The sequence below is a fragment of the Narcine bancroftii genome, chromosome 4, assembly GCF_036971445.1.
Source record: "Narcine bancroftii isolate sNarBan1 chromosome 4, sNarBan1.hap1, whole genome shotgun sequence".
Taxonomy (NCBI): domain Eukaryota; kingdom Metazoa; phylum Chordata; class Chondrichthyes; order Torpediniformes; family Narcinidae; genus Narcine; species Narcine bancroftii.
The window spans coordinates 44,734,435-44,759,512 of NC_091472.1; the positions used below are offsets into that span (position 1 = coordinate 44,734,435).

Genomic DNA, 25,078 nt, shown 5'->3' on the forward strand with positions numbered 1-25,078 from the left:
AACATTTCTATAAATTAAAAAAAAAAAGAAAATAGCAGTGCACGAAAAGTAAGGCAGTGCCTTTGGTTCATTGATTATTTAGGAATCTGATGCCAGTGGGGAAGAAGCTGTCCTTGTGCTGTTGAGTGATTGTCTTTAGGCTCCTGTCCCCTTTACTCTGATGGTATCAGAGTGAAGAGGGCATGGCCTGGGTGGTGGGGTTCTTTGAGGATGGAGGCTGCTTTTTTTTATATAAAGACACCGCCTCATTTAGATGACCTTGATGGAGTGAAGTCTGTGATGTCGCAGGTCGAGTTAACAACCCTCTGGAGTTTATTCTTGTCCTGAGAATTGGTGCCTCCATACCAGGGAGTGATGCAGCCAGCCAGTATGCTCTCCACGGTACACCTGTAGAAGTTTTCAAGAATTTTTGGTGATCTACCGAATCTCCTCAGACATCTCCCTGCTGGCGAGCCTTTACAAATGCATCAAGATAGAGGCTCCAGACAAATTCTTGGAGATTTTGACACCCAGACATTTGAAGTTCTTGACCCTCTCCACTACTGAGCACTCGATGAGGATTGGGTCATGTTCCCTTGACATCCTTTTGAAGTCCACAATCATCTCCTAGGTTTTGCTAATGTTGAGCACAAGGTTGTCAAACAATTTGATCTATCTCCCTCCTGTATGCTTCCTCATTGCCGTTTGTGATAAAGGATCTTCCAAGAATTGATAGATTCTTGCAGAGGACTGGAAAATTCCCAAGGTCACTCCACTATTTAAAAAGAGAGGGAGGCATCAGAAAGGAAATTAAAGACCTGTTAGCTTTATATTGGTGGCTGGGAAGTTGTTGGAGTCCATTATCAAGGATGAGGTTACAGAGTACCTGGAGGTGCATGACAAAATAGACCAAAATCAGCACGTTTTCTTTGGGAAAATCTTGCCTGACGAACCTCTGCAATATTTTTGAGGAAACCACAAGCAGGGTAGATAAAGGAGATGTAGTAGATGTTGTATATTTTGATTTTCAAAAGGCCTTCAACAAGGTGATGAAAACAAGGCTGCTTAACAAGATGAGAGGCCATGGAATCACAGGAAATATACTAGCATGGACAGAACATTGATTGACTGGCAGGAAATAGAGTAGGAATAAAGGGATCATCCTCTAATTAGCTAATGGTTACCAGTAGTGTTCCACAGGAGTCAGTGTTGGGGCCACTTCTTTGTAAGTTCTATATTAATGATTTCTATTGTGGAATAAATGGTCCTGTGGCTCAGTTTGCAGATGATACAAAGAAAGTTGGAACAGCAGAGAAGCTACAGAGAGACTTAGATTAGAAGAATGAGCAATGAAATGGCAATTGCAATACTTCGTTGAAAATTGTACAGTCATGTACTTTAGTAGAAGGAATAAAAGGACAACTATTATTTGGATAGGGAGAAAATTAAGAATTCAGAGGTGCCAAGGGACTTGGGAGTCCTTTTGCAGGATACCGTAAAGGTTAATCTCCAGGATGAGGTGGTGGTGAAGAACGCAAATGCAATTTTACCATTTACCTCTACAGCAGTGGTTTTCAAACTTTTTCTTTCTACTCACATACTACCTTAAGTAATCCCTATGCCATAGGTGCTCTGTGATTAGTAATGGATTGCTTAACGTGGTATGTGAGTGGAAAGAAAACATTTGAAAATCACTGTTTTAATTGTACCTTATTGACTTGTTATATGCACGGTTTCATAACTCCAACGGAAATGGACCAATGACAACTTTTCTTAAGCAAAATATTTCAGTAACAATTGGTTCTAGAGTAGTGGTTCTCAACCTTTTCCTCCCAACTCACATACCAACTTAAGTATCCCTTACTAATCACAGAACACCTATGGCTTGTACTTAAGTTGATATGTGAGTGAAAAGAAAGATTGAAACCCACTGATCTAGATGAATAGGACACAAGAGCAGAGATATGATGTAGAGGCTTAATAAGGCACTGGTGAGGCTTCATCTGGAATACACATTAGGGTTAGTGTTAGGACAGTTTTGGGCTCCTTATTTTAAAAAAAAGGATGTTCTGGCATTAGAGAGGGTTTAACAAAAAATTCTCAAAACCATTTTTGAAATGAAGGGATTAGCATACGATGAACATTTAACAACTCCTTCACTGTGTTCCTTGGAGTTTAAAAGAATGTGGAGGTACCTAACAAAAGCAATTTGAATGTTGAAAGGCCTGGACAGACTTGATGTTTCCCATAGTAGGGGAGTTGAGGACCAGAGAGCGCAACTTCAGGATTGAAGGGTGCCCATTTAAAACAGATGCAGAGGAATTTCTTCAGTCAGAGATTGCTGAACCTATGAAATTTGCTGTGTAGGGTAAGTCATTGTGGGAGAATAGAGATGGTCATGATGGAACGGAATTGTGAATAAATGGGCTGAATGGCCTACTGCTCCCATAGTGCAGTTGAAAAGGGTTGTAGTATACTGGCCTTCATTAGTCTAGGGATTGAGTTGATGCAAGGTAATGTTGCATCTCAATATTATGTTCAGTTTTGGTTATCTCATTATAGGAAGGATGTAGAAGCTTTGGAGAGGATGCAGAGGAGATTTATCAGGATGTTGCCCAGATTGGTGAACATGCTTAATAGAGATCTATGAGATTATGAGAGACTTATTTTTACAGAAACACAGGGTTATGGGTGAGAGGTAGGGAAGTTTTTGATTATTGAGTAGGTTTATATAGGTTGGCACAAGATTAAGGGACGAAGGGCCTGTACTGCAATGCAATATTCTATGTTCTAATTGCTGGAGGGACTCAGTAGGTCATCAGCATCCATGGGTTGAAATGGTAATCTGTGATTCTGCCAAAAACTGATGTCATCAGCTAACTTGTAGATAGCATTGGCATACAATGATTAGAGTAGTGGGCTAAGCCCGCATCCTTAGGTTAGCTTCTTGAGCAACACTGAGAGAATAATGGAATTGATGGCCAAGTTGTAATCGATGAAGAGCAGCCATATGCATAAATTGGTGTCTTTGAGGTGGTCCAGAGATGAGTTGGGAGCCAGTGATATTGCATCTGCTGTCGAGCGATTGTGAATAAGCGAATCACAGGGGGTCCAGATCTTTGCTTAATTCTGGCCATGACCAGACTCTTTTAAATTTAAATCACACTTCTTCAAACAATCCTGGTCTCATGTAGAGCTAATTAAAAATGACTTCAAATGGGAGATGTGCAAGAGCTTGGCCTCAACTTGCTTTACTTAATCTTAATAATGCTATTTTACTGCTCAAAGAGGGGTTGTAAAATATTCCTCCTCAACCTACTGCAAATTTGTAACTGCAAATTTCAACTAATTTGAAACCTTTTGCATAGAAATTCCAAATAAACAGAGAATATGTAAACTCAAGAAAATGAATGCGAGTTTTACTCTCGCTTGGTATTGCATTACCCATGGATGATGGGCGTGCATTTCATGAACTTGGGTGGCACTGCTGGACCTGCTGTAATAGCAGCACTGCTGCTGGTGTGGGCCTGATTGAGTGGGGAGCAGAGAGACTCTGCACAAGCTTTCTACTGCCTGTAAAGGACCCAACATATTTTATTTTAAAAAATCCAGCCCAACAGTATGCTGCCTGTGCTGGGCAACATACCACAAGGGGACCAAGCTCTGAGGGGGCTCCAGAAACAGGAAGAACACCCCATTGAGAAGGCAAAGCATGGGATAGAACTCTACAATGAAGATGACCATGGCAGTGGACCAGCAAGCTCAGCAGCTGCTGAAGAGATTCGAGAGAGTGCTGAGGACAAGAAAGCATTCCTGAAGAGCCAATGGTTTAATCAGGAGTTGGTGCAGTTGCAGAGATGTGGGAGTATAGGAGGAGCATCCACAAACATTCAGTGCCTCTGTTCCTTTTGTTCTCAGAGTTGCTTGGGGTGCTGGGCAATGCTCAGGGTGATTTTGTTCACCTTATGGCAGACAAAAGTTGAGAGTATGTTACATTTTTATGTATTATTAGATGACAATAATAAAAACCTTAAAACTTGAACTCAATTTTCACCAAAGCCTGCAAATTTCATAATTTGTTTGCATTTGGAGTAGCAGTCATTGGATATTATGGCCAATTGAAATCATTCCAGAAAAATATACAATTTCATTGAAGCACAAATTTTAATCCCAAGTTTATGTGCTGCTAAATATTTGCCAAATTTATGAGAATGGTGAGATATCTTGCTGACCCCCAGCATAGATCATTTTTCCTTTGTTCATAAGGACCTTCACATTAATATGGTGGATGAGAACTGGCCATCCAACCAGATAGAGAGATCATGAAAAACAATCCCATACACCCTAATTCTTTTTTCTAAGCATGTCCGGGAGAACTCACTGCTTTAGAGCCAAGGATTAGTTTCAAAATAAGATGGCAGCCAATCAGGAAGGAGACGAGAACTAATTTCCTAAGCTAGAAATCTTTGTAACTCACTATCCAAGTGGTCTTTTTAGACAGTCTCCGTAAACATTTGAGGAAGATTTATAGATTGTTGGATAATTAATTTATTGTTACACAGCCCGTCGGGTCCCGCTGGCTGCAAGGAGACACCTGCCATTGTTTGGAAATTTTCAGATTTCAGAATTATTTTGATTTCTATCCCTTTAAGCCTGTCCGAGTCGTGCTGCCATCTCACCCCCCTCGTCCGAACGAGTTGCGCTGCTGTCTCACTCTACCTTGCCTGACTGAGATGCGCTGCCTTCTCTCTCTCTTCCCCCTGCCAGACCTAGTCACGCTGCCGTCTCTTCCCCACTTGCCCGACCGACCTGTGCTGCCATCTCCCCCCTTGTCCGACGAAGTTGTGCTGCCATCTCTCTCCCCCCACTTCCCGATCGAATCACACTGCCGTCTCTCCCCACTCGCCTGACCAAGTCGCACTGCCATCTCTCTCTCTCCGCCCGCCACCCGCTGTAGCAGCCCCCTTCTCAGTTCCCCTGCGCTGGTACAGGTACAACAGTTTCAACTGTGTGGGGGATCATTGGTAGCGACAACGGCATTTGAGCCACCGCTGCTGGGCGAACAGAAAGTGCCACAACGCTGGGCAGGCGTTAGTATAGGCGATTTGGAGGCACTCAAAGTAGCAGAAGGCAACGGGAGTTGAGCTACAGTTGCGCCGGATCTTGTTTGGTGCCAAACTCCATCCTTGATGAGCGGATGTCAGCTACCGAAAAAAAGTGCTGGTTTTTGGAGGTTGCTGGTTTTTGGAATTCTGTATAAAGGGTTAGGCACCTGTAAAAATATATGTTTCATTCCCTCTTCTCTCATTTCCCTCTGGCCTTGCAACTTTTTGTCTTTCACATGTCCTAACTCCCTATTCCTTGTCTACTTTTTATGATATTAATATTGCATTCAGTCTTTTGTTATAAATAATACATGGTAATACCATTAAAATATTTGGTTGGATTACCAAGAATGTAAAAATCAGTTTGATGGGTACGGTGGGCAATGAATTACTTTAGTAGTAGTCCAAATAAGATCTGAACATTGAAATTTTTTCCCACCTGCAGACATGATTTATTTCAAGAAATTTATGGAACATAAGGAATGGAATTAGTTGCTTATACAAGATGGACATGTTTATAGCTCAAATCGCATTTGTTATTGTTTAAAAAACACAACAGCTGGATGTTTCTGAAATATGCTTACACAATGAAATGACTTAGCTTAAAAAATAGGAAGCAAAAGATTAATTTATGAAGTACATAATTGATTATGAAATGCTGTACAAATTGAAAATCTATGAAGATGCAAAGGTAAAAGATGTATTGACCAGTTAGGTTACAGCTAACCATCCAAAAATGAGAAACATAACATCATATGTAACAATATGCAGAGTGTGCGACAGTGAGATCATGGATCACGGATGCAAAATGGCAGAATCAAGATGACAAAATAGCAATCAAGAAAGGAAAATAATGATTTGTCATTATTGTTTCCTGAGGTAAATGAAGGTGTCTGCTGTGATGTAAATCTGTCCAATTCTACCATAATCAAAGCTAGAAAGTCAAATTAGCACATGCTTACTCTAATAATTCTGAACAAAGCAAGACAAAATTTGAGAAAATTAATTTGGAATAATATCGTTCATGTTCAGTTGACACTCTGGAGTTCAAGGTAATGTTATCCTTTTCTTTCAATATTTTCTGTCATTATGCAATAATGGGAAACAATAGAACTAATTTTAGTAAGGGTGCTGAAGAGATCAAGTTAGGTGATCCACTTTTTGAGTGTCAAATTGATTCATCAATGGTACATTTGGTTATTGACTTCAAAAATCCAAGGTAATGCTCTTTCATTCCAACCAGACAAACACTGTTCACCGTTCAATTCAAGAACCATTTGTAATTACTCATTATATCATAAATTAAATATGCAGTCATATGACTATTGAACACAAGGGTAAAATAAAATGTATGTTTATTTGTGTAAAGAATATGGATGAATAAAAAGTAATAGAGTTTTGACAATTTTATGCCTCAAATCGCTTTACTATTTTTAATCCATTAAACAAATTGCTTTACTTTTGCAATTTTCAATTCAATATTAAAATATCTGTACCTTTTCACCGCAGAAGAGAGTGTTTCCTTCCGGGCAACAGAGAGAGCTGAACTGTGCATTGGTTTCCTGGTCATTGGGCTCCCATTGGTTATACATGACAGGGAATAGGCTTCACGCAAGACTTGCTGCCCTGAAATAAAACAAGAACATTTTACAATCTACAAGGCAAAAGTGCAAGAGTTTCTGTTGGATTTGTTGTTTAGAGTGTTATGACCCTAGAGGACCCAAAACCCAGCACCAAGGCAAATTGTTACTTAAACAAAAGTTGCTTTTAATATTTAAAAAAATATATAAACAGGATCAAACTTTAACTTATTACTATTAACTTAACCCCCTTCTAATTCTAAGCACATATGTAGGTAATGTATATATGTTCAGGAAAGTTCTTCACTTTAATAGTCCAATTATTCATTTCTCACTTCTCCAAGTTCACCGGTATGAAGCAATTCTTATACTGTGCACAGAATTTAACATTTATGAATTTTCACCAGGCTCTGGTGCTAAAAGGTAAATGGTTACTGGTCAGGAGGGTTCTTGTTGGTTTCAGAGAGATATTTGTTGCTCGTTGCACACACACAAATTGACTTCCTCTGATCAGTCACTTCGATGTCTTGCCAAAGAAACTTGCCCCATTATGGCTTTTCCAAATGATAACCTCTTCTCCCAGGTCACCACAGAGTTCCTCTTGTTTCCCTTATTTTAGGAGTAACACCCTAGCCAGCCATTTCCTCTTGTAAGGACTACAAGTGTTTTCAACAGGTTGAACTCAGATCTCACAACCAGTCTTCAAAATGGAGTTTTCAACAAGCCTGCCATCTTGCCAAGTTGTAGCCTCAAAAGCCACTGTAGAACTGACTTCTTTCTCTCTCAAAGAGAAATCACCTGTCTGTTTTTAATCTCATTGCTTGTAAAAACCAAAACCCCTCCCAAGGCTCCAAACCCAATCCTTGAAAGATCTTTATCAACACTTGAGCCCAGACTGTTCCATTTGCATCTGCTTTGGAAAGAATTTCCAGTTCCATTGTCTCTGCAAAGTCAGGGTGCTTCAGGAAAGTTCTTCCATTTTTAATGAGCTGTGAAATGTGAAGTGTAAGTTTCTGTTTGTGAAGTGACCTACACTAAATTCCCCACAATCTATCTTTTTATATATAATATAATATATAATATAACCTGTAACAATAGATTTGTGTATTTAGCTTGAACAAATCATTCACAATTTTTTAAGATGACAAAACAGATGATAGCCTCTTTCTTTCAGGTCACCACAGAGTCCCTTTTTCTGTTTCTTTTATTCTAAGTGAAACATTAGACAGCCAGTCCTCTCCTCTTGCATGAACCACAAGGGCTTTGACCAGGCTGAACCAAACACTCACAACCCATCTTCCAAATGGGGTTTTCCACAAGCTTGCCAGCTTGTCCTATTCCAGCTGCTGTTGCTGACTGTAACACTGTAGAACCGATCTCTCTCTCTCTCTCTCTCTCTCTCTCTGAGAAAAGCCTGTTTTACTCTCTCTACTTGCAAAACCACCTGACCCTCTGAGAACAGCAAGTTCCATTGCAGACAGAATGCAGCTCTGACAAGCTCTTTCATCTATTGCCTTATTGTAAACAACAATTCATTAGTGAAGTCTCTTGGGCACTCTCCAAAGCTTTTGGAAAGGTTCTGAGGCCCCAACATGTCTAGTATTAGCAGAGCTCCAGTATTTTAAATAAGATCTGTTTTAAAGTGTTTGTATGTGACCAACAAGCCCTGCCCCAATTTATCCCCCCAAACCATATCTATATTCTGCTACAGAAGTAACTTTCTAGATTTTGGCCTGGACTGTATTCGTTTGGGAATATCTCACACACACACTAGACACCTGTGCATAGCTAGGGATAGATTTAGTATTAAGGATAGTTTAAGAGTTAAGACAATAATTTAAGACCTTATTCTTAAAATTAGTGGTTTAAAATTAAACACTGTTTGGTTCATTATCTATTGCTGCTTGTTGCGTGCAGTTTTGTAGTGTGAGTAAAAGCTCTCACAACTGCAGGGAGAACAAACACTTTTATAAGCTTATAACTATGGGTAGGGTTTCACAGTAGTCTTCATAATGGTTCTGGGTTTAGGCTGGAAACCAAGGTTATATGTGACCAGATGGGGGTGGAGCTGGGAGGTGGGCCAGCCATCAGCGCAACACACGACTAGTGAATCCAAGTTCACTGCATTCACCCCTTCTTGTAGAGTTTAGGGTCTGTGAATGAAGACAGAGAACATGGGTTCAGAACAAATGGTTTATAAAAAAATATGTAGTTATTTACAAATTTCCAAGTTTAAGCAGTCCAGGGTTCTGGAGATCCTGGTGTAGCGCCATAGCACCAGAGGGGCCTTGGACTGCTTGGTCCTCCTGGTCCCCTTGTGAGGAAGGAGAGGCGGACTGGGTCTCCGGCTCAAAGATGAAGGAAGATGCACTTTCCTCCTGAACCGGATCCCCTGAGGCCCTGACCAGAGACGGCGAGAATGAGCTCCATGGCTCACAGGGCACTTGAGGCAACGGACTAACTTCCAGTGGGTGCCAGGTCCCTGATGGAAATGGTGTCCTCCCTGCCATCCAGATACTCCACATAGGCGTTCAAAAGGCATGGATGACTTGATCAGGTGCACCTTTGCGGGGCAGTAGAAGTGCGGCTTGCACTCCGCGTAGACCTGGCAAGGCCTGGTCATTTCCCTGATGTTTTCCATGGAGTAGGGAAGATTGCACGCCGTGACAAAATAAGCCATGAGGGTGACCCCCTGGATGGCAGAGCTCATTATGCAGAGACCACAGTTGGCCGGTACATGCAGAGGTCTTGACAAGGCATCTGGAGAGTCATTAAGGGCTCCTGAACGATAGGCGGTCATAATTGTAGGCGGAGGGCTCAATCCCCCACCTAGCAATCTTGTCATTTTTGATTTTGCCACTCTTGACATTATTAGACATGAATGAGAGAGCGCTGGTCAGTGAAGAGTGTAAATTTCCTACCAGCCAGTTAGTGTCTCCAATGCCTCACGGCTTCTACAATGGCTTGAGCCTCCTTTTCCACAGATAGGTTCTGGAGCTCATGGCCTTGTAAGGTCTGAAAAAACACAACCGGCCTGCCAGCCTGGTTGAGGGTAGTGGCCAGGGCAACGTCCGAAGTGTCGCTTTCCACTGGGAAAGGTACATTCTCGTCAATTACATGCATGGCGGCTTTCGCAATGTGGTTACAGAGGTAGTTTAAAGCCATTTGACCTTCAGCTAAAAGGGGGAAATTAGTGGCTTTTAAGATAGGGCAAACCTTATCAGTGTATTGAGGGATCCACTTGGTGTAATATGAGAAAACTCCAGGCATCTCCTCAAAGCTTTTGTGGTCCTGGGAATGGGCAGCTCCAACAGGGGGTGCATCCTATCGGGATCTGGGCCAATGAAGCCATTCTCCACCACATAGCCAAGGATAGCCAGTCATTTAGTCCTGAACACACACTTGTCAGAGTTATAAGTGAGATTCAGGGTATAGTGTGGCCACAGATGGTGGCATTATTGAGGTAGGGGAAGGTAGCCTTCAATCCTGACTCATCCACCATTCTGTCCATCTGCCTCTGGAAGATAGAAACCCCATTATTGATACCTAAATGGACCCTCCTCGGAACGGAGTGGCAGCTGGTGACAAGCAGTTTTCAGGTCGATAGTCGAATGGACCCAATACTGCACAATATCATTCACCATGTCCCAAATTTGAGGGAAGGGGTATGCGTAGAGGAGTGTGTACCAATTAATAGTTTGGCTATAGTCAATTACTAGACTGGACTTGTTTTCCACTTTTACCACTACTACTTGCGCTCTCCATGGGCTGGTGTTAGGTTCGATGATACCTTTGTCGAGCAGACATTGTCTCAGATTTTATAAAATCTTAGTCTGCTGTATTGTACCTCCAGCTGTTGGTACCAATAGGTTTGCAGTCTGAGGACAGATTCAGGAAGGGTGCGGGAGGGTCAATATTCAATGTGGAGAGGCTGCATGTGGGTTCTGATTTTTGGGGCCCTCCATTCCAAACCGTTACAGAAGGGAGGGGACCAAAATACTCCAAGGCCACACTTTTAAGGTGACACAGCAAGTCCAGACCCAACAATACTGGAGCACGCAATTGATCAAGTATATACAAGCAAAATTTACAAAATTCCCCCCTTCAAACGACAGATGTACTATACCATTTTGTTGAACATGCGTAGAGACGTAAGGAATATGTGAGAAATTGGAAGGATACATCTTTAGATTGTAGTCCGTGAGTGTCCCTGATCTGTTTTTTCTTCATGAATGTGGCCCATAACTGCTTCATACCACAACTTATAATGGATAAATATTGGGAGAATTTGGTAAGATTAGTGGGTTACATACATGCACACATTTTAAAACAAATCTTATTTGAAAAAGACTGAAGAATTTATATTCAGTTACATCACAGGATCTTTGGAGACTTTTATGCTCATTTCACAAGCAGGTGCTAATTGAAATGATGTCATGAAACGACATGTTTGGAGGAGACAAACTGGCTGTTAAAAAGTACTTACAGTGTGCTCACAGAAAGGTCACTCCTGGGTTTTGTTTATCGAAGACAACATCTTGACCAAGAAGAACTCCTGTTGAAGGTGGGGGTTTTGCAAATGAGAGAGTCACATGGGTTTTATGGCAGATGTCATTTGGAGAGAGAGGGAGAAAAGACGAGCTCTCTCAGCTAGTGTGTGTGACAATGAAAAGAGACTGAAAAGTCACGGCTGAAACAAGCCAGGAAGAGCTGGTTGGAAACAAAGTTCCAGAGCAGAAAGTTCCATTTCTTACTTACAGAGCAGTGGATGGCTGCAAGTGCTATCTGTCTGATGTTTCTCTTGGAATAAGTGGAACAGAAGGGAACTCTGTTATAGCCTGAAAGAAACTGGAAAACCCTGATGAGGCAAGTTTCATCAGTGAGACCTTGAGGTGACTAATGGTGATACCTCAGTTGTGGAAATCCTGGAACAACAAATATCTCTCAGCAAACCCTACAAGAACCTTCCTGAGTGGTAAATATTTACCTTTTGAGCACCAAAGCCTGGTGAACTTTATACATGTTAAATTCTGTGCACAGTATAAGAATTGCCTGCAGCCAGAGAACTTGGAAGAAGGAGAAGTGAGATTGAACAGTGAACCAAAGAACTTTTCTTAAATTTACACACACATTACATACACGTGTGCCTAGAATTAGAAGGGATTTAATTTGGGTTAGTTAAGTATAAAGATAAGTTAAAGTTTGATTCTATTTTCATGTTTAGAGTTGATTAAAAACAACTTTTGTTTTAAAAACTACTTGTCTTGGTGAATGTCTATTGCTGCTGTCTTTTGGGGTCCTTTGGGCTCGTAACATACTTGGCAAGCGTCCAGAGATCCAGAAAGTAGTCATTGATGGTCTCTCCTGGCTGCTGACGATGTAGAGGAAATTGGTGCCTTGCTAGGCCTCATTTACCAACTTTTAAAAATATTTTTAAAAATTTTTCACACTGTGAACCATATCAACCAAAATATGTACAAACGTTTGTCATTAAATTTACAGTGGTCTTTTCTCCCCTTTTTTTCCCCCTTTTCCTCCCTCCCCTCTACCCACCCCCTCCAAAACCCATAAATATTCAACATATACAATACAATAAAACAATATTTTCACACAAAGGAAAATAAACAAGAAAAATTAGTCATCTATTTATTACATCTGAATCTAGTTGTTTTGTCTTATAATTTTCATTCTCATTTTAGGGGATGGAGATCGTAGGCAAGCTCTCTCTGATATGTTCCATGTATGGTTCCCAAATTTGTTCAAATATTGTGACTATTTTTTAAATTATATGTTATTTTTTCCAATGGAATACATTTATTCATTTCCATGTACCATTGCTCTCTTCCATTGTCCAAGTTGACATACATTTTTTTGCTATTGCTAAGGCTATCATAATGAATTTTTTTTTGCACTTTACCCAATTTGAGGCCTAATTCTCTACTTCTTATGTTACTTAAAATAAATATCTCTGGTTTTTTTGGTATGTTATTTTTTGTAATTTTATTTAGTATCTGATTTAATTCTTCCCAAAAAGTATTTACTTTTGTACATGCCCAAGTTGCATGTAATGTTGTTCCCATTTCTTACTTACAGTGAAAACATCTATCCGATAATGTTGAATCCCATTTTTTTAATTTTAGAGGAGTGATATATACCCTCTGTAACCAATTATACTGCATCATGCATAAACTTGTGTTTATTGTATTTTTCATAGTTCCAGAACATAACTTTTCCCATACTTCATTTTTTATCTTTATGTTTAGATCATTTTCCCACTTCTGCTTAGGTTTATAGTTTGTTTCATTTTCCTTATCTTGCAGCTTACTGTACATGTTGGTTATAAATCTTTTGATTATCATTGTGTCTGTAATCACGTATTCAAAGCTGCTTCTTTCAGGTAATCTCAAGCGGTTTCCCAATTTATCCTTTAAATAAACTTTCAATTGATGATATGCAAACATTGTACCATGAGTTATTTCATATTTGTACTTCAACTATACAAATGTTAATAAATTATATCCCAAAAAAGTTTTCTATTCTTTTGATTCCTTTTCTCTCCCATTCTCTAAAGAAAAGGTTGTCTATTGTAAAAGGGATAGCGGATTTTGCGTCAATAGTAATTTTGGTATTTGATAATTTGTTTTTTTTCCTTTCTAAGTGGATCTTCTTCCATGTATTAAGTAAATGATGCAGTAATGGTGAGCTTTTATATTGCACCAGCTTTTCATCCCACTTATAAAGTATATGTTCCGGTACTTTTTTCCCTATTTTATCTTAGTCCAGTCTGGTTTTTCCCTTGTCTGGTAAAAATCTGATAAATACCTTAATTGTGCGGCTCTATAATAATTTCTAAAATTTGGTAACTGTAAACCACCTTGATTATACCTCTCTGCTAATTTATCCAACGCAACCCTTGGATTCCTCGCTTTCCACAAGAATTTCCTTATTATTCTCTTTAGTTCCTTAAAGAATTTTTCTGTTAAGGGAATTGGTAATGTTTGAAATAAGTATTGTATCCTTGGAAACACATTAATGGAAACATTTTAATGCAGTTTACCCTCCCTTTTAATTTTAAGGGTAATTCTTTCCAATGTTCTAAGTCTTCCTGCAATTTCTTTATTAGTGGCTGATAATTTAGTTTGTACAAGTGGCTTAAGTTATTATCTAACCTGATCCCTAGGTATCGGATTGCTTGTGCTTGCCATTTAAATGGTGATTCTTTTTTAAATTCTGTATAGTCTGCATTACTCATTGGTATCACTTCACTTTTATTTGCGTTGATCTTGTACCCCATTCTTTCTCCATATTCCTTCAATTTCTTATATAATTATTTTACTGATGCCTCTGGTTCTGTTAGGTATACTATGATATCATCTGCAAACAAGCTGATTTTATACTCCTTCTCCTTTATTTTTATCCCTTTTATTTTATTTTCTATTCTTATCAGTTCTGCCAAAGATTCTATTGCGAAGGCGAACAATAAGGGGGATAGTGGACATCCCCGTCTAGTTGACCTATTTAATTTAAAGTGACTCAATACATATCCATTCACTGTTACCTTCGCCAATGGTCCATTATACAATGCTTTAATCCAATTTATATATTTTTCTGGTAGATTGAACTTCTGTAATACTTTAAATAAGTAATTCCGCTCTACTCTGTCAAAGGCTTTTTCTGCATCTAGAGCAACAGCCACTGTTGGTTTCTTATATCCTTGAACTGTGTGGGTTAGATTAATAAGTTTGCAGACATTGTCCACTGTTCGTCTTTTCTTAATAAATCCAGTTTGATATTGTTTTAGGTACACAATCGGCCAATCTGTTTGCTAATAATTTCGCTATTATCTTATAGTCTGAGTTAAGTAGAGATATTGGTCTATATGATGCTGGTGTTAACGGATCCTTCCCCGGCTTTGGTATTACTGTAATTATTGCTGTCTTACATGAATCTGGCAAGTTTTGTGTTTCTTCTATCTGGTTCATTACTTGCAGGAGGGGAGGAATTAATAACTCTTTAAATGTTTTATAAAATTCTATTGGAAGTCCATCCTCTCCTGGTGTTTTATTGTTTGGCAGCTTTTTTAATATATTCTGTACTTCCTCTATTTCAAATGGTTTTATTAGTTTGTTTTGTTCCTCTTTTTGCAATTTCGGCAGATTAATTATAGCTAAAAATTCCTCTATTTTATCATCTTTCCCCTCATTCTCAGTTTGATACAATTGTTCATAAAATTCCATAAAATTTTCATTAATCTCTGTTGGATTATATATAATTTGTTTGTCCTTTTTCCTTGACGCCAGAATCATTCTTTTAGCTTGTCCTGTTTTAAGTTGCCAGGCTAATATTTTACGTGTTTTTTCTCCCAGTTTGCAATACTTTTGCTTTGTTTTCATTATGTTTTTCTCCACCTTGTACATTTGTAATGTTTCGTATTTAATTTTTTTGTCCGCCAATTCTCTCTTTTTACTATCTCCCTTTCCAACTGCTCTATTTCCCGATTGTAATCCTTTTTCATCTTAGTCACACAACTTATTATCTGCCCTCTAATGAAGGCTTTCATTGCATTCCATAATATGAATTTGTCTTTCACTGATCCTGTGTTTATTTCAAAATATGTTTTAATTTGGCATTCAATAAACTCCCTAAATTCCTGTCTTTTAAGTCGCATGGAGTTCAACCTCCATCTATATGTTCTCGGTGGGATGTCCTCCAGTTCTATTGCTAATAATAGGGGTGAATGATCTGATAGTAGCCTAGCTTTATACTCAGTTTTCCTAACTCTTCCTTGAATATGGGCTGACAACAAAAACATATCAATCCTTGAGTAAGATTTGTGCCTACTCGAATAATATGAAAATTCCTTCTCTCTTGGGTGTTTCCTCCTCCATATATCCATAAGTTTCATTTCCTGCATTGATTTAACCATAAATTTGGCTACTTTATTCTTTTTACTTGTCTTTTGTCCAGTTTTATCCAACATTGGGTCCAAATTAAGGTTAAAATCCCCTCCTATCAATATATTTCCTTGTGTGTCTGCAATCTTCAAAAAAATATTCTGCATAAACTTTTGATCCTTCTCATTAGGTGCATATATATTGAGGAAATTCCAAAATTCCGAATATATCTAACACTTTATCATTGCATACCTCCCTGCTGGATCTATTATTTCCTCCTCTATTTTGATTGGTACATTTTTGTTAACTAGTATGGCTACACCTCTAGCTTTTGAATTATAGGATGCTGCCGTTACATGTCCTACCTAGTCTCTCTTTAGTTTTTTTATGTTCCGCTTGAGTTAGATGCATTTCCTGCATAAATGCTATAACTATTTTTTTGTTCTTCAGTAAATTTAGTAGCCTCTTCCTTTTAATTTGGTTATGTATTCCATTAATGTTTATAGTCATATAGTTCAACATGGCCATCTTATATCGTGCATACACCTCTTTTCCACCTCCATCCCCCTTTTCCCCATTTTCATCTCATAGGTTTCTCTTAGTACAATTAATGTATGACAACACATTTAAGACAAAGTACACCCGCAGTTCCCACTTCCACTAATACCTTAACCACAGAAGTTCCCCCCCTCTCTGAGTTGCCCCACCATACCCCTTGCCGAGCAACCACAACTCCTCTTCATTTGGATTGCGATCTTGTTTGTAGCGTCAACTGATTTTACAGTGACGGTTATTCCCCCCTCCACCCAGTTCTCTCCAGAAAACACTTTTTTTTTAAAACACATATAACAAGGCTCTCTCTCTTCTTCTTTTCCCCCTTACTCCCTTCCTTCCCTTCTCTTTTCCCTCTTTAGTTCTTTACATATACATTGTTTTTACAGCTTTATATATACTTTATCGCCGTTCTTCATTCTTATGACATCTCTTCATCTCTTCTCCTGACCTGCAAACATTCTGTGAATTCTTGCGCTTTCTCTGGATCCGAAAACAGTCTGTTTTGCTCCCCGGGTATAAATATTTTAAGCACGGCTGGATGTCTTAATATGAATTTGTAACCTTTTTTCCCCAAAAAGTTGATTTTGCTGTATTAAATTCCTTCCTCCCCTTTAAGAGTTCAAAACTTATGTCTGGGTAAAAAAATATTTTTTGACCCTTGTATTCCAATGGTTTATTATCTTCTCTAATTTTATTCCTTGCCCGTTCCAGTATATTTTCTCTTGTCGTGTATCTCAAAAATTTTACTAAGATAGATCTTGGTTTTTGATGTATCTGTGGTTTGGGAGCTAATGCTCTTTGTGCCCTTTCTATTTCCATTTCTTCCTGCATTTCTGTCGTTCCCAGGACCTTCAGGATCCATCCTTTTATAAATTCCTTCATGTCTGTGCCTTCTTCACCCTCCTTCAGGCCCACTATTTTTATGTTGTTTCGCCTACTATAATTTTCCAACATATCAATTTTCTGAGCTAACAACTCTTGTGTCTCTTTAATTTTTTGTCACTTTCTTCCAATTTTTCTCTTAAGTCATTCACTTCCATTTCTACAGCCGTTTCCCGCTCTTCCACATTCTCTACTCTTTTCCCTATTTCTGTCATTACCAGTTCTAACCTTTGCATTTTATCTTCTGTTCTTTTCAGTTTTCTTTTAATTCCATTAAACTCTCATGACAACCATTCTTTTACTGATCTCATTTGTTCTTTAAAGATGTCTATCTATATTCTGTTCATCAGTTTTACCTTTTATTTCTCTTTGTCCATCAGTTTTACTGATCTATGAAGATCTTGGTCTTCTTCTTCCTCTTCTACTTTGTCTGTATCTGTGTTTGTGTCTTCTTCTTCTCTTCTTTGTGTCTGTGTCTCTTCTGTTTTTCCTGATGTGCTGCTTGTATCTCTTTGTCGGGCCTCTTCTTGCTGGGCCTCTTGTTGCTGATCCTCCCCTCCTGGGCTGTTCGTCTGTTGTTCTTCCTGACGTTGGCCTTCTCTGTCTGTCTTCCACGTCTGTGTCATCGCTCCCTCTTCTGCTGTCTTCCTTATCCTCCAGCTGAGAGCCTTGATGTTGGGTGTCCCTCAGCTGCTCGCTCTGTGACAGCCCGCTCCTCTGCTCAGGAAGAAACAGGACGCTGTGGTGACAAGGAGCACCCGAACCGCGAGGTCAGTGCCTGCCCTACAGAGTCACGACCCTTCCGCCGATGTCCACTTCTCCTTTGATTGGGCACTGCACATTTGTTTGGCTCCAAGAGCCATTTTTGTAGTGCACAGGTTGGTGGGTCGGGCACTCCTCAACACCATAGCGTCCTGTTCCTTTCTGCAGGCAAGGCCTTCTTTTTCTTCTCCGGTGACTTGTTTTACTTTTTTTTCCAGTTGTTCTTACTTTCTCCTTCTTGGAAGCCATCTTCTTTCTCTTCTCTGTATCTTCTATTTCTTATACTCTATTTTTGTTATGCTTTGCTTTTTCCTAACTTTTTTCCTATTTTCCTGGAGAGGGCTGGTTTTCCCGACCAGCCACTACTCCATCACGCGACTCCTCTCTCCTCATTTAGCAACTTCAGGTACCAAGCCTTCAGTGCATCGATGGCAGCATCATATGTAGTGCAGTCCTTGATGACTGCATACTCTTTCACCCCTACCCTCGAAACAAGTGTGGACCTCTTGAGTTCAGGTAGCACTAATCCACAGAACATCTTTATGAACCTTGATCATTTCTTTACCTGCTGCTCAGAAGAGCAGGTGACATTCAAAGCTTGCAGAAAAGTAGAATTTTGGTAGATGACTGCCTGGGAAATTTCAACTTTTGTTAAATGGGCAGGTTGAAATGTTGCTCCTTCGCATAACAAATTACTGTCAGCAACCATTTTAATATGACACTGGGAAGTATCCAAAGTATTCTTGTAGCTTAATTTATAGATTTAACTGCATGCTTTATTTTATATTGTAACAAATAATAATTACCGCACACTGATTTCATGGATTAACATGTTTAATATTTAAAAATCTAAAATGTTTTTGGAGCAGGACATCAGGACAACACTTGTTTTGATTTCCACAGGTCTTTACCTTTAAGAGGCAAAGCAGTAGAAGTGTTGGTCATGAACAAAATAAAATCCAAGCACTTTAAAAACTTCTTGAATGTCAGTATAGTTTTGTAGTCCCACTTTACAAAATATTCAAAATGATTTATAAAAATTTTGCAATGTCTGATTATTATAATGTAAAATATTATTTTAGAGAAGGACGTTCATCAACTTCCCACATACCAAGTTCACATTTTATCTGAACTGGCAGCTAGACTGTGAACAAGATACACAAGGAGCAATTTAAAAGCAGAATCAGAAGTATACAGAGGTGGCTAACCTTTTAATTTCAACATTCAGCACGGTAACAGGCCATTTCGGTCTATGAGTATGTACCAATGGTGTAGGTTAATTGGGCAGCACTGACTCGTGTGTCAAAATGGCCTGTTACCGTGATGTATGTTGAAATTAAAAATTAAAAGTTTGGCTGCCACTGCTAAATGCTAGGTTTCACATCTACACATTTTGTTGATGTAAAACAAAATCTCATCTTTGCTTTACATAAATTATCCATTAATCAATTTTCTGAAACATAGCTATATCAAGTAGCTTTTACAGGCAAGAAAAATAATATGCTCCACATCGTGTGCTTCAATAGTTTCTACCAAAGTATAAGTTAACAGCAGGAAAAGACCCTTTGCTTACACATTCAACAGCAACTTCCTGTCAATCCAATCAAAAGAACAAAAATAGACTCAGCCTAACACCCCAAACACATTTATTGTTTGGTTTATGAAGTAAATACTGAATACTGTACATACAGCTATATACTGTATTTAATTTGGATTGGGGTGTGTGTGTGTGTGTGTGTGTGTGTGTGTGTGTGTGTGTGTGTGTGTGTGTGTGTGTGTGTACTATGCTCCAGCAATGCACTGTTACTGATTAAGTTTTGCCCTTTTCTTTACCCCATACCTGCAGGGATGCTGATGTCATCTTGTTTTTAGCTCAGTTTACTGTTTTTAATTAAAACCAGTAATATAAATGATATTTAAACAAAACACAACGATGAAAGTTTTTTTTACTGAATGATTCAATATACAATTATCTAAAGAATAGATGAGAAACCCAGCACAATTTTCAGGAATTGTTTTAGATCACTACAGCACAATACAGGGCCTTCAACCCTCGATGTTGTGCCCAACCATATATTCTTGAAAAAAATTCTAAACCTTCTCTACCCTCTATTTTTCTTCCATCCATGTGCCTATCTAAGAGTCTCTTAAATGTCCTGAATGTTTCAGCCTCCACCATCATCTCCAGTAAGGCATTCCAGACAACCACAACTCTATGTAAAAAAAACTTACCCCTGATGTCTCCCCTAAACTTCTGTCCCTTAACTTTATTCATGTCCTTTGTTGTTGGCTATTCTTGCCCTGGGGAAATAGATGCTGGCTGTCCACCTTATCTATGCCTCTCATAATCTTGTAGACCTCTATCAAGTCTCTTTTCATCCTTCTATGCTCCAAAGAGAAAAGTCCCAGCTCTGCTAACCTTGCCTTTTGAGACTTGTTTTCCGATCCAGGCATCATCCTTGTAATTCTCCTCTGCACCTGCTCCATAGCTTCCATATTCTTTCTATAATGAGGAGACCAGAACTGAACACAATACTCTCACCAGAGATTTATTTAAAAAAAAGGAGTTGCAACATAACCTCTTGACTCTTGAACTAAAATCTCCCCCATTAATGAAGCCCCACATCCAACTGGCTTTCTCAACTATCCTATCAAACTGTGCGTGACCTTGACAGATATATCAATTTGGACTCAAACATCCCTCTGTTCATCCACACTCTGAAGTAACTGACCACTAACCCTGTACTCAGCCTTTTGATGTGCCCTTCCAAACTGCATCACCTCACTCTTATCCGGATTGAACGCCATCTGACACTTTTCCGCCCAACTCTGCATCTTGTCTATATCTTTTTTGTAACCTATGACAACCTTTAGCACCATCCACAACTCTCTCACCTTCATATCATCCACAAACTTACTGACCCATCCTTCCACCTCTTCATCCAGGTCATTTATTTTAAAAAAATCATAAAGAGCAGGGGTCTCAGAACAAATCCCTGTAGAATTCTACAAGTCACTGATTTCCATGCAGAATACTTTCCATCCACCACTACACTCTGCTTTCTACCTGCAAGCCAATTTTTTATCCACACAGCCAAGGTTCCATGGATCCCATGCCTCATAACTTTCTGATTGAGTCTCTCTTGAGGAACCTTGTCAAATGTCTTGTAGACATTACTAAAATGCAAGTAGACCACATCTACCATGCTACTCTCATCAATTTCTTTTGATACCTCCTCAAAAAACTCAATTAGACTTGTGAGGCATGACCTTCCCTTCACAAAACCATGCTGACTATCCTTGAATCGACTGTATTTCTCCAAATGCTCACAGATTCTGTCCTTAAAAATCCTCTCCAATAGTTTGTACACCACTGACGTAAGACTCACTGGTCTATAATGCCCAGGAGTCTCCCTACTTCTTTTTAAAAAGGGACTACATTTTCCATTCACCAATCCTCTGGCACCTCCTCTGTGGCCAAAAAGAACTCAAAGATCATAGCCACTGCCCCAGCTGTCTCTTCCCTCACATCCCTCAGCGAACTAGAGTATATCACACAAGGCCACGGGGACATCAATTTTAATATTTTTAAGAAGATTCAACATTATTCTTCCTTAATCTAAACATCGTCCAGCACACAAGGCTGTTCTATTCTGATCCCACCCTGATCACGATACTTTTCTCTTGTGAATACTGAAGCAAAGTATTCATTTAGGACCTCCCAAACCACCTCCACCTCTTGGCATGTCTCCTTTATGCCTTAGCGGTCCCTCCTTCATTCTCGTCATCCTTCTGTTCTTCACTTACTCATTAAACATTTTAGTGTTCTCCTTAATCCTACATGCCAAGGGTTTCTCATGCCCCCTATGAACTCTCCCAAGTCCTTTCTTAAGCTCCTTCCTAGTCACCATATACTTCTCATGAGCCCTTCCTGTTTCCTGCTTCCTGTATCTAATATATGCTTCCTCCTTCCTCCAGACCAGCTGCCTCATCTGCTCCTCTCAATCACGGTTCTCTTTTCCTAGTCCTGGGGGACAAACTTATCCTGAATCCAGCATGTGATCCTCAAACATCCTCCACATGACTTCTGTGCTTTCACCTTTGAATATAGGTTTCCAATTTACTCTTGCTAGTTCTTGCCCTTCCCCAATTAAACACTTTCTCATTTTGTCTGCTTTTATGCTCTTTCGTAGCTGAAGCTTAAGGAGTGTAGTCACTCCCACCAAAATGCTCATCCAACAAGAGGTCTGCCACCTGACCAGGTTCATTACCCAGAATTAGATCCAGTTTAGCTTCTCCTCTCGTCGGCTGGTCAAATACTGTGTCAGGAATCCTTCCTGAACACACTTAACAAATTCAGCCCCATCTATTCCTCTTGCAATCAGTTGAAATTAGGGAAGTTGAAGTCTGAAATAAAAAACAACCCTGAGTTTATGCATCATTCCAATATCTGCCTGCTTTTCTTCTCCTTGCTGTCCTGAGGACTATTTAAGGGCCTATAGACTACTTCTAAGACAGTGATTGCTCCCTTCCTATTTCTGTCTTCCACCCACACCCTCTGCAGTGTCCTCGCTTTCTATATTGTAATACTATCCCTGACCATTAATGCTAACCCCCTTAACTCCCATGCTATTCCTTTTAAAACACCTAAACCCCAGTACCTGCATAGCCAATCCTGCCCTTCCTCCAGCCCAGTCCCTATAGCAGCCACAACATAGTAGTTCCACATACTGATCCATTTCCGTTCATCTCCTTTATTCCTAGCATTGAATTCGACACATTTCAAACCCTCTAATTGACTATATTTATGTTTCATCTCCTGCCTGTCCTTTCTCAAAAACTCAGAACACATAGCATCATGGTTTTTACCTTCTTCCCTACTCTCTGCACTCACATTCTGGCTCCCACCTCCTTGCCAAACTAGTTTAAACCCTCTCCAAACCTCTAGCAAAACTGCTCACCAGGATATTGGTCCCTTTCCAGTTCAGGTGCAGCCTACGCTTTTTGTACAGATCTGACCTTCCCCAGAAGAGATTCCAATGATCCACAAATCTCAACCCCTGCCCTCTCCATCAATCCTTCAGCAACACGTTCATCTGCCACAACTTCTACTGCTACTTTCTCTGGCACTTGGCACATTTAGCAACTCCGAGATTATCACCCTTGAGGGCCTGTTTTTTTTTTAAAAACTTCTTTCCTAATTCCCTATATCCCCGCCTCAGGACCATTTAATACCCTAATATTTGAGAAAGTTTGTAATAATAATATAGCCAGCCACAGCAAAGAAAATTAGGCAATTCCTCTGTCAATCAAGCTTGGTTGCCACAAGCAACCAAGTACGTCACTATCCAGCACTTACTGAAAGTTTCTAGACAAATTTCCCTACTTGCATCAAGATATATTGTAGGTCTAGTTTCCTTCATTCTTTAAACAGACTCTTCACAATTACAGTAACTTTCATTATCTTCTTTGGAAATAAATCATTTATTTTTAATGCCTTTTAGAATTCATGATTTCACAGAAAAATAAAACAGATAATCTGGTTTAGTGATAATGGTTTGTAACTTTTTTTAGTGTGAAAATTTTTCCTTCTCTTCATTGAATAATATGAGAAAAATACTTCAGGCACAAAGTCGGTATTTTGGCAGAGGTTTAAAGTTACAACTGAAAAATCTCTGATCAAGCAGAATTAATCCCTTTTTTTTTGTCTTAGATTATTTGCTTCCATCTCCAGTGTGCAGATTTAAAAGCATCTTGATTCAAGGGAAAACTGTGGCCATTAAATCCAATCTGAACCAAATAATGAGTTTTTGTTTAAAAAATTTGCTATTAGTTCAATGTTAATTTTTCCACCTCTAATAATTGCCTAAACTTGCACAGAGTATAGTATTTCCAAATTTCCTTTCTGCCAAAATATCCCTATGGCACTGAAAAGCAATCACAATCAAGGTAACCTTTCACAGAATCAGAGCTTATAAGGTAATGGTGCGAAATGAAGCAAACTAAAGTAAGGGGAAAGGGAGATGGAGGTCAAGATAAAGAAAGGAGAATTGGAAACATTCTGGATCATGATTCACAAATGCACGCAGGAATAGCAAGTAAACTAAATAACTAATAGTATGTTTAGATTTATTGCAAAGGAAAAGGAGTACATAAATATGCTTTAATTATAAAATGGCATTGGTAATATCATATCTGCATATCCCGACCACTCCACTTTCCCTCATCTCTCTGGCCCCACTCCTCCTTTTCTTTTCTCTCCCCCACCATCCTTAACTGCCTGTCACCCTCACCTTTCTTCATCCAGTTCCCCACCCCTTCCTTCCTCCAATCAGAGTGCAACTTTCTCAGCCCTCTGCCCCTCCTTCCATTCTTTTCATCTCCCTCACTCCTCTATTTACCTAACATCTGCCAGCCTGTACTCCTCCCCCACCCCAACACCATCTTTTTATTCAGGTATCTTCCCAACTCCTGATGAAGGGATTTCATCCTGAAACTTCAAGTGTCTACTGCTTTCTATGGATGGTGCCTGATCTGCTGAGTTCCCCGGCAATTTGTATTTTGTTAAAGGCTGCCACTAACCTTTCAATTATACTACAGTACAACTCCGATTATCCAAAAATCAGATTCTCCAAAATCCTTGGATAAACTAGAATATCCGGAATCCTCATTTATCCAAATTTTTTTTCAGAGCCAAACTGACCAGGGACCTCGGGCTCCTGGAAGCAGCGGACCTCGGGCTCCTGGAAGCAGCGGACCTCGGGCTCCTGGAAGCAGCGGACCTCGGGCTCCTGGAAGCAGCGGACCTCGGACTCCTGGAAACAGCGGACCTCGGGCTCCTGGAAGCAGCGGACCTCGGGCTCCTGGAAGCAGCGGACCTCGGGCTCCTGGAAGCAGCGGACCTCGGGCTCCTGGAAGCAGCGGACCTCGGGCTCCTGGAAGCAGCGGACCTCGGGCTCCTGGAAGCAGCGGACCTCGGGCTCCTGGAAGCAGCGGACCTCGGGCTCCTGGGCGGAAGCAGCGGACCTCAAGCTTCTGGGCAGGAGCTGGACCCTCAGTCTCCCAGGCAGAAGCGAAATGTCGGTGATCAGCAGTGGCCAGCATTTTTTTGGTGAGAATTAAACATTATTTTTAATGCATAAAAAGCTTTACCTTGTTGTTTGTTGTTGTTTAAACACTGTTAGAAGTGATTTGCTGTTGCTACTGGGCTGCTTTTTAAAAATGACCAGTTCTCTGAAGAAAACATTTATACGAAATGGGCCCAGTCTTGACCATTTTGGATAATCGGAGTTGTTCTGTATTGCCAATGCATCAGCATTCA

The 25,078-nt window shown here is 39.8% G+C and overlaps 1 protein-coding gene across 8 annotated transcripts in view; it reads right to left on the bottom strand.

Moving 5' to 3' along the window:
* LOC138760509 (echinoderm microtubule-associated protein-like 4) overlaps positions 1–25,078 on the bottom strand; it is a 348,904-nt gene that overhangs the window by 147,645 nt on the left and 176,181 nt on the right. For all 8 annotated transcript variants that reach the window (XM_069931142.1, XM_069931139.1, XM_069931140.1 and 5 more), the window contains one exon: positions 6,581–6,710. In XM_069931142.1, coding sequence (XP_069787243.1) covers positions 6,581–6,710 — 130 coding nt within the window. The remainder of the gene's footprint in view (positions 1–6,580; positions 6,711–25,078) is intronic.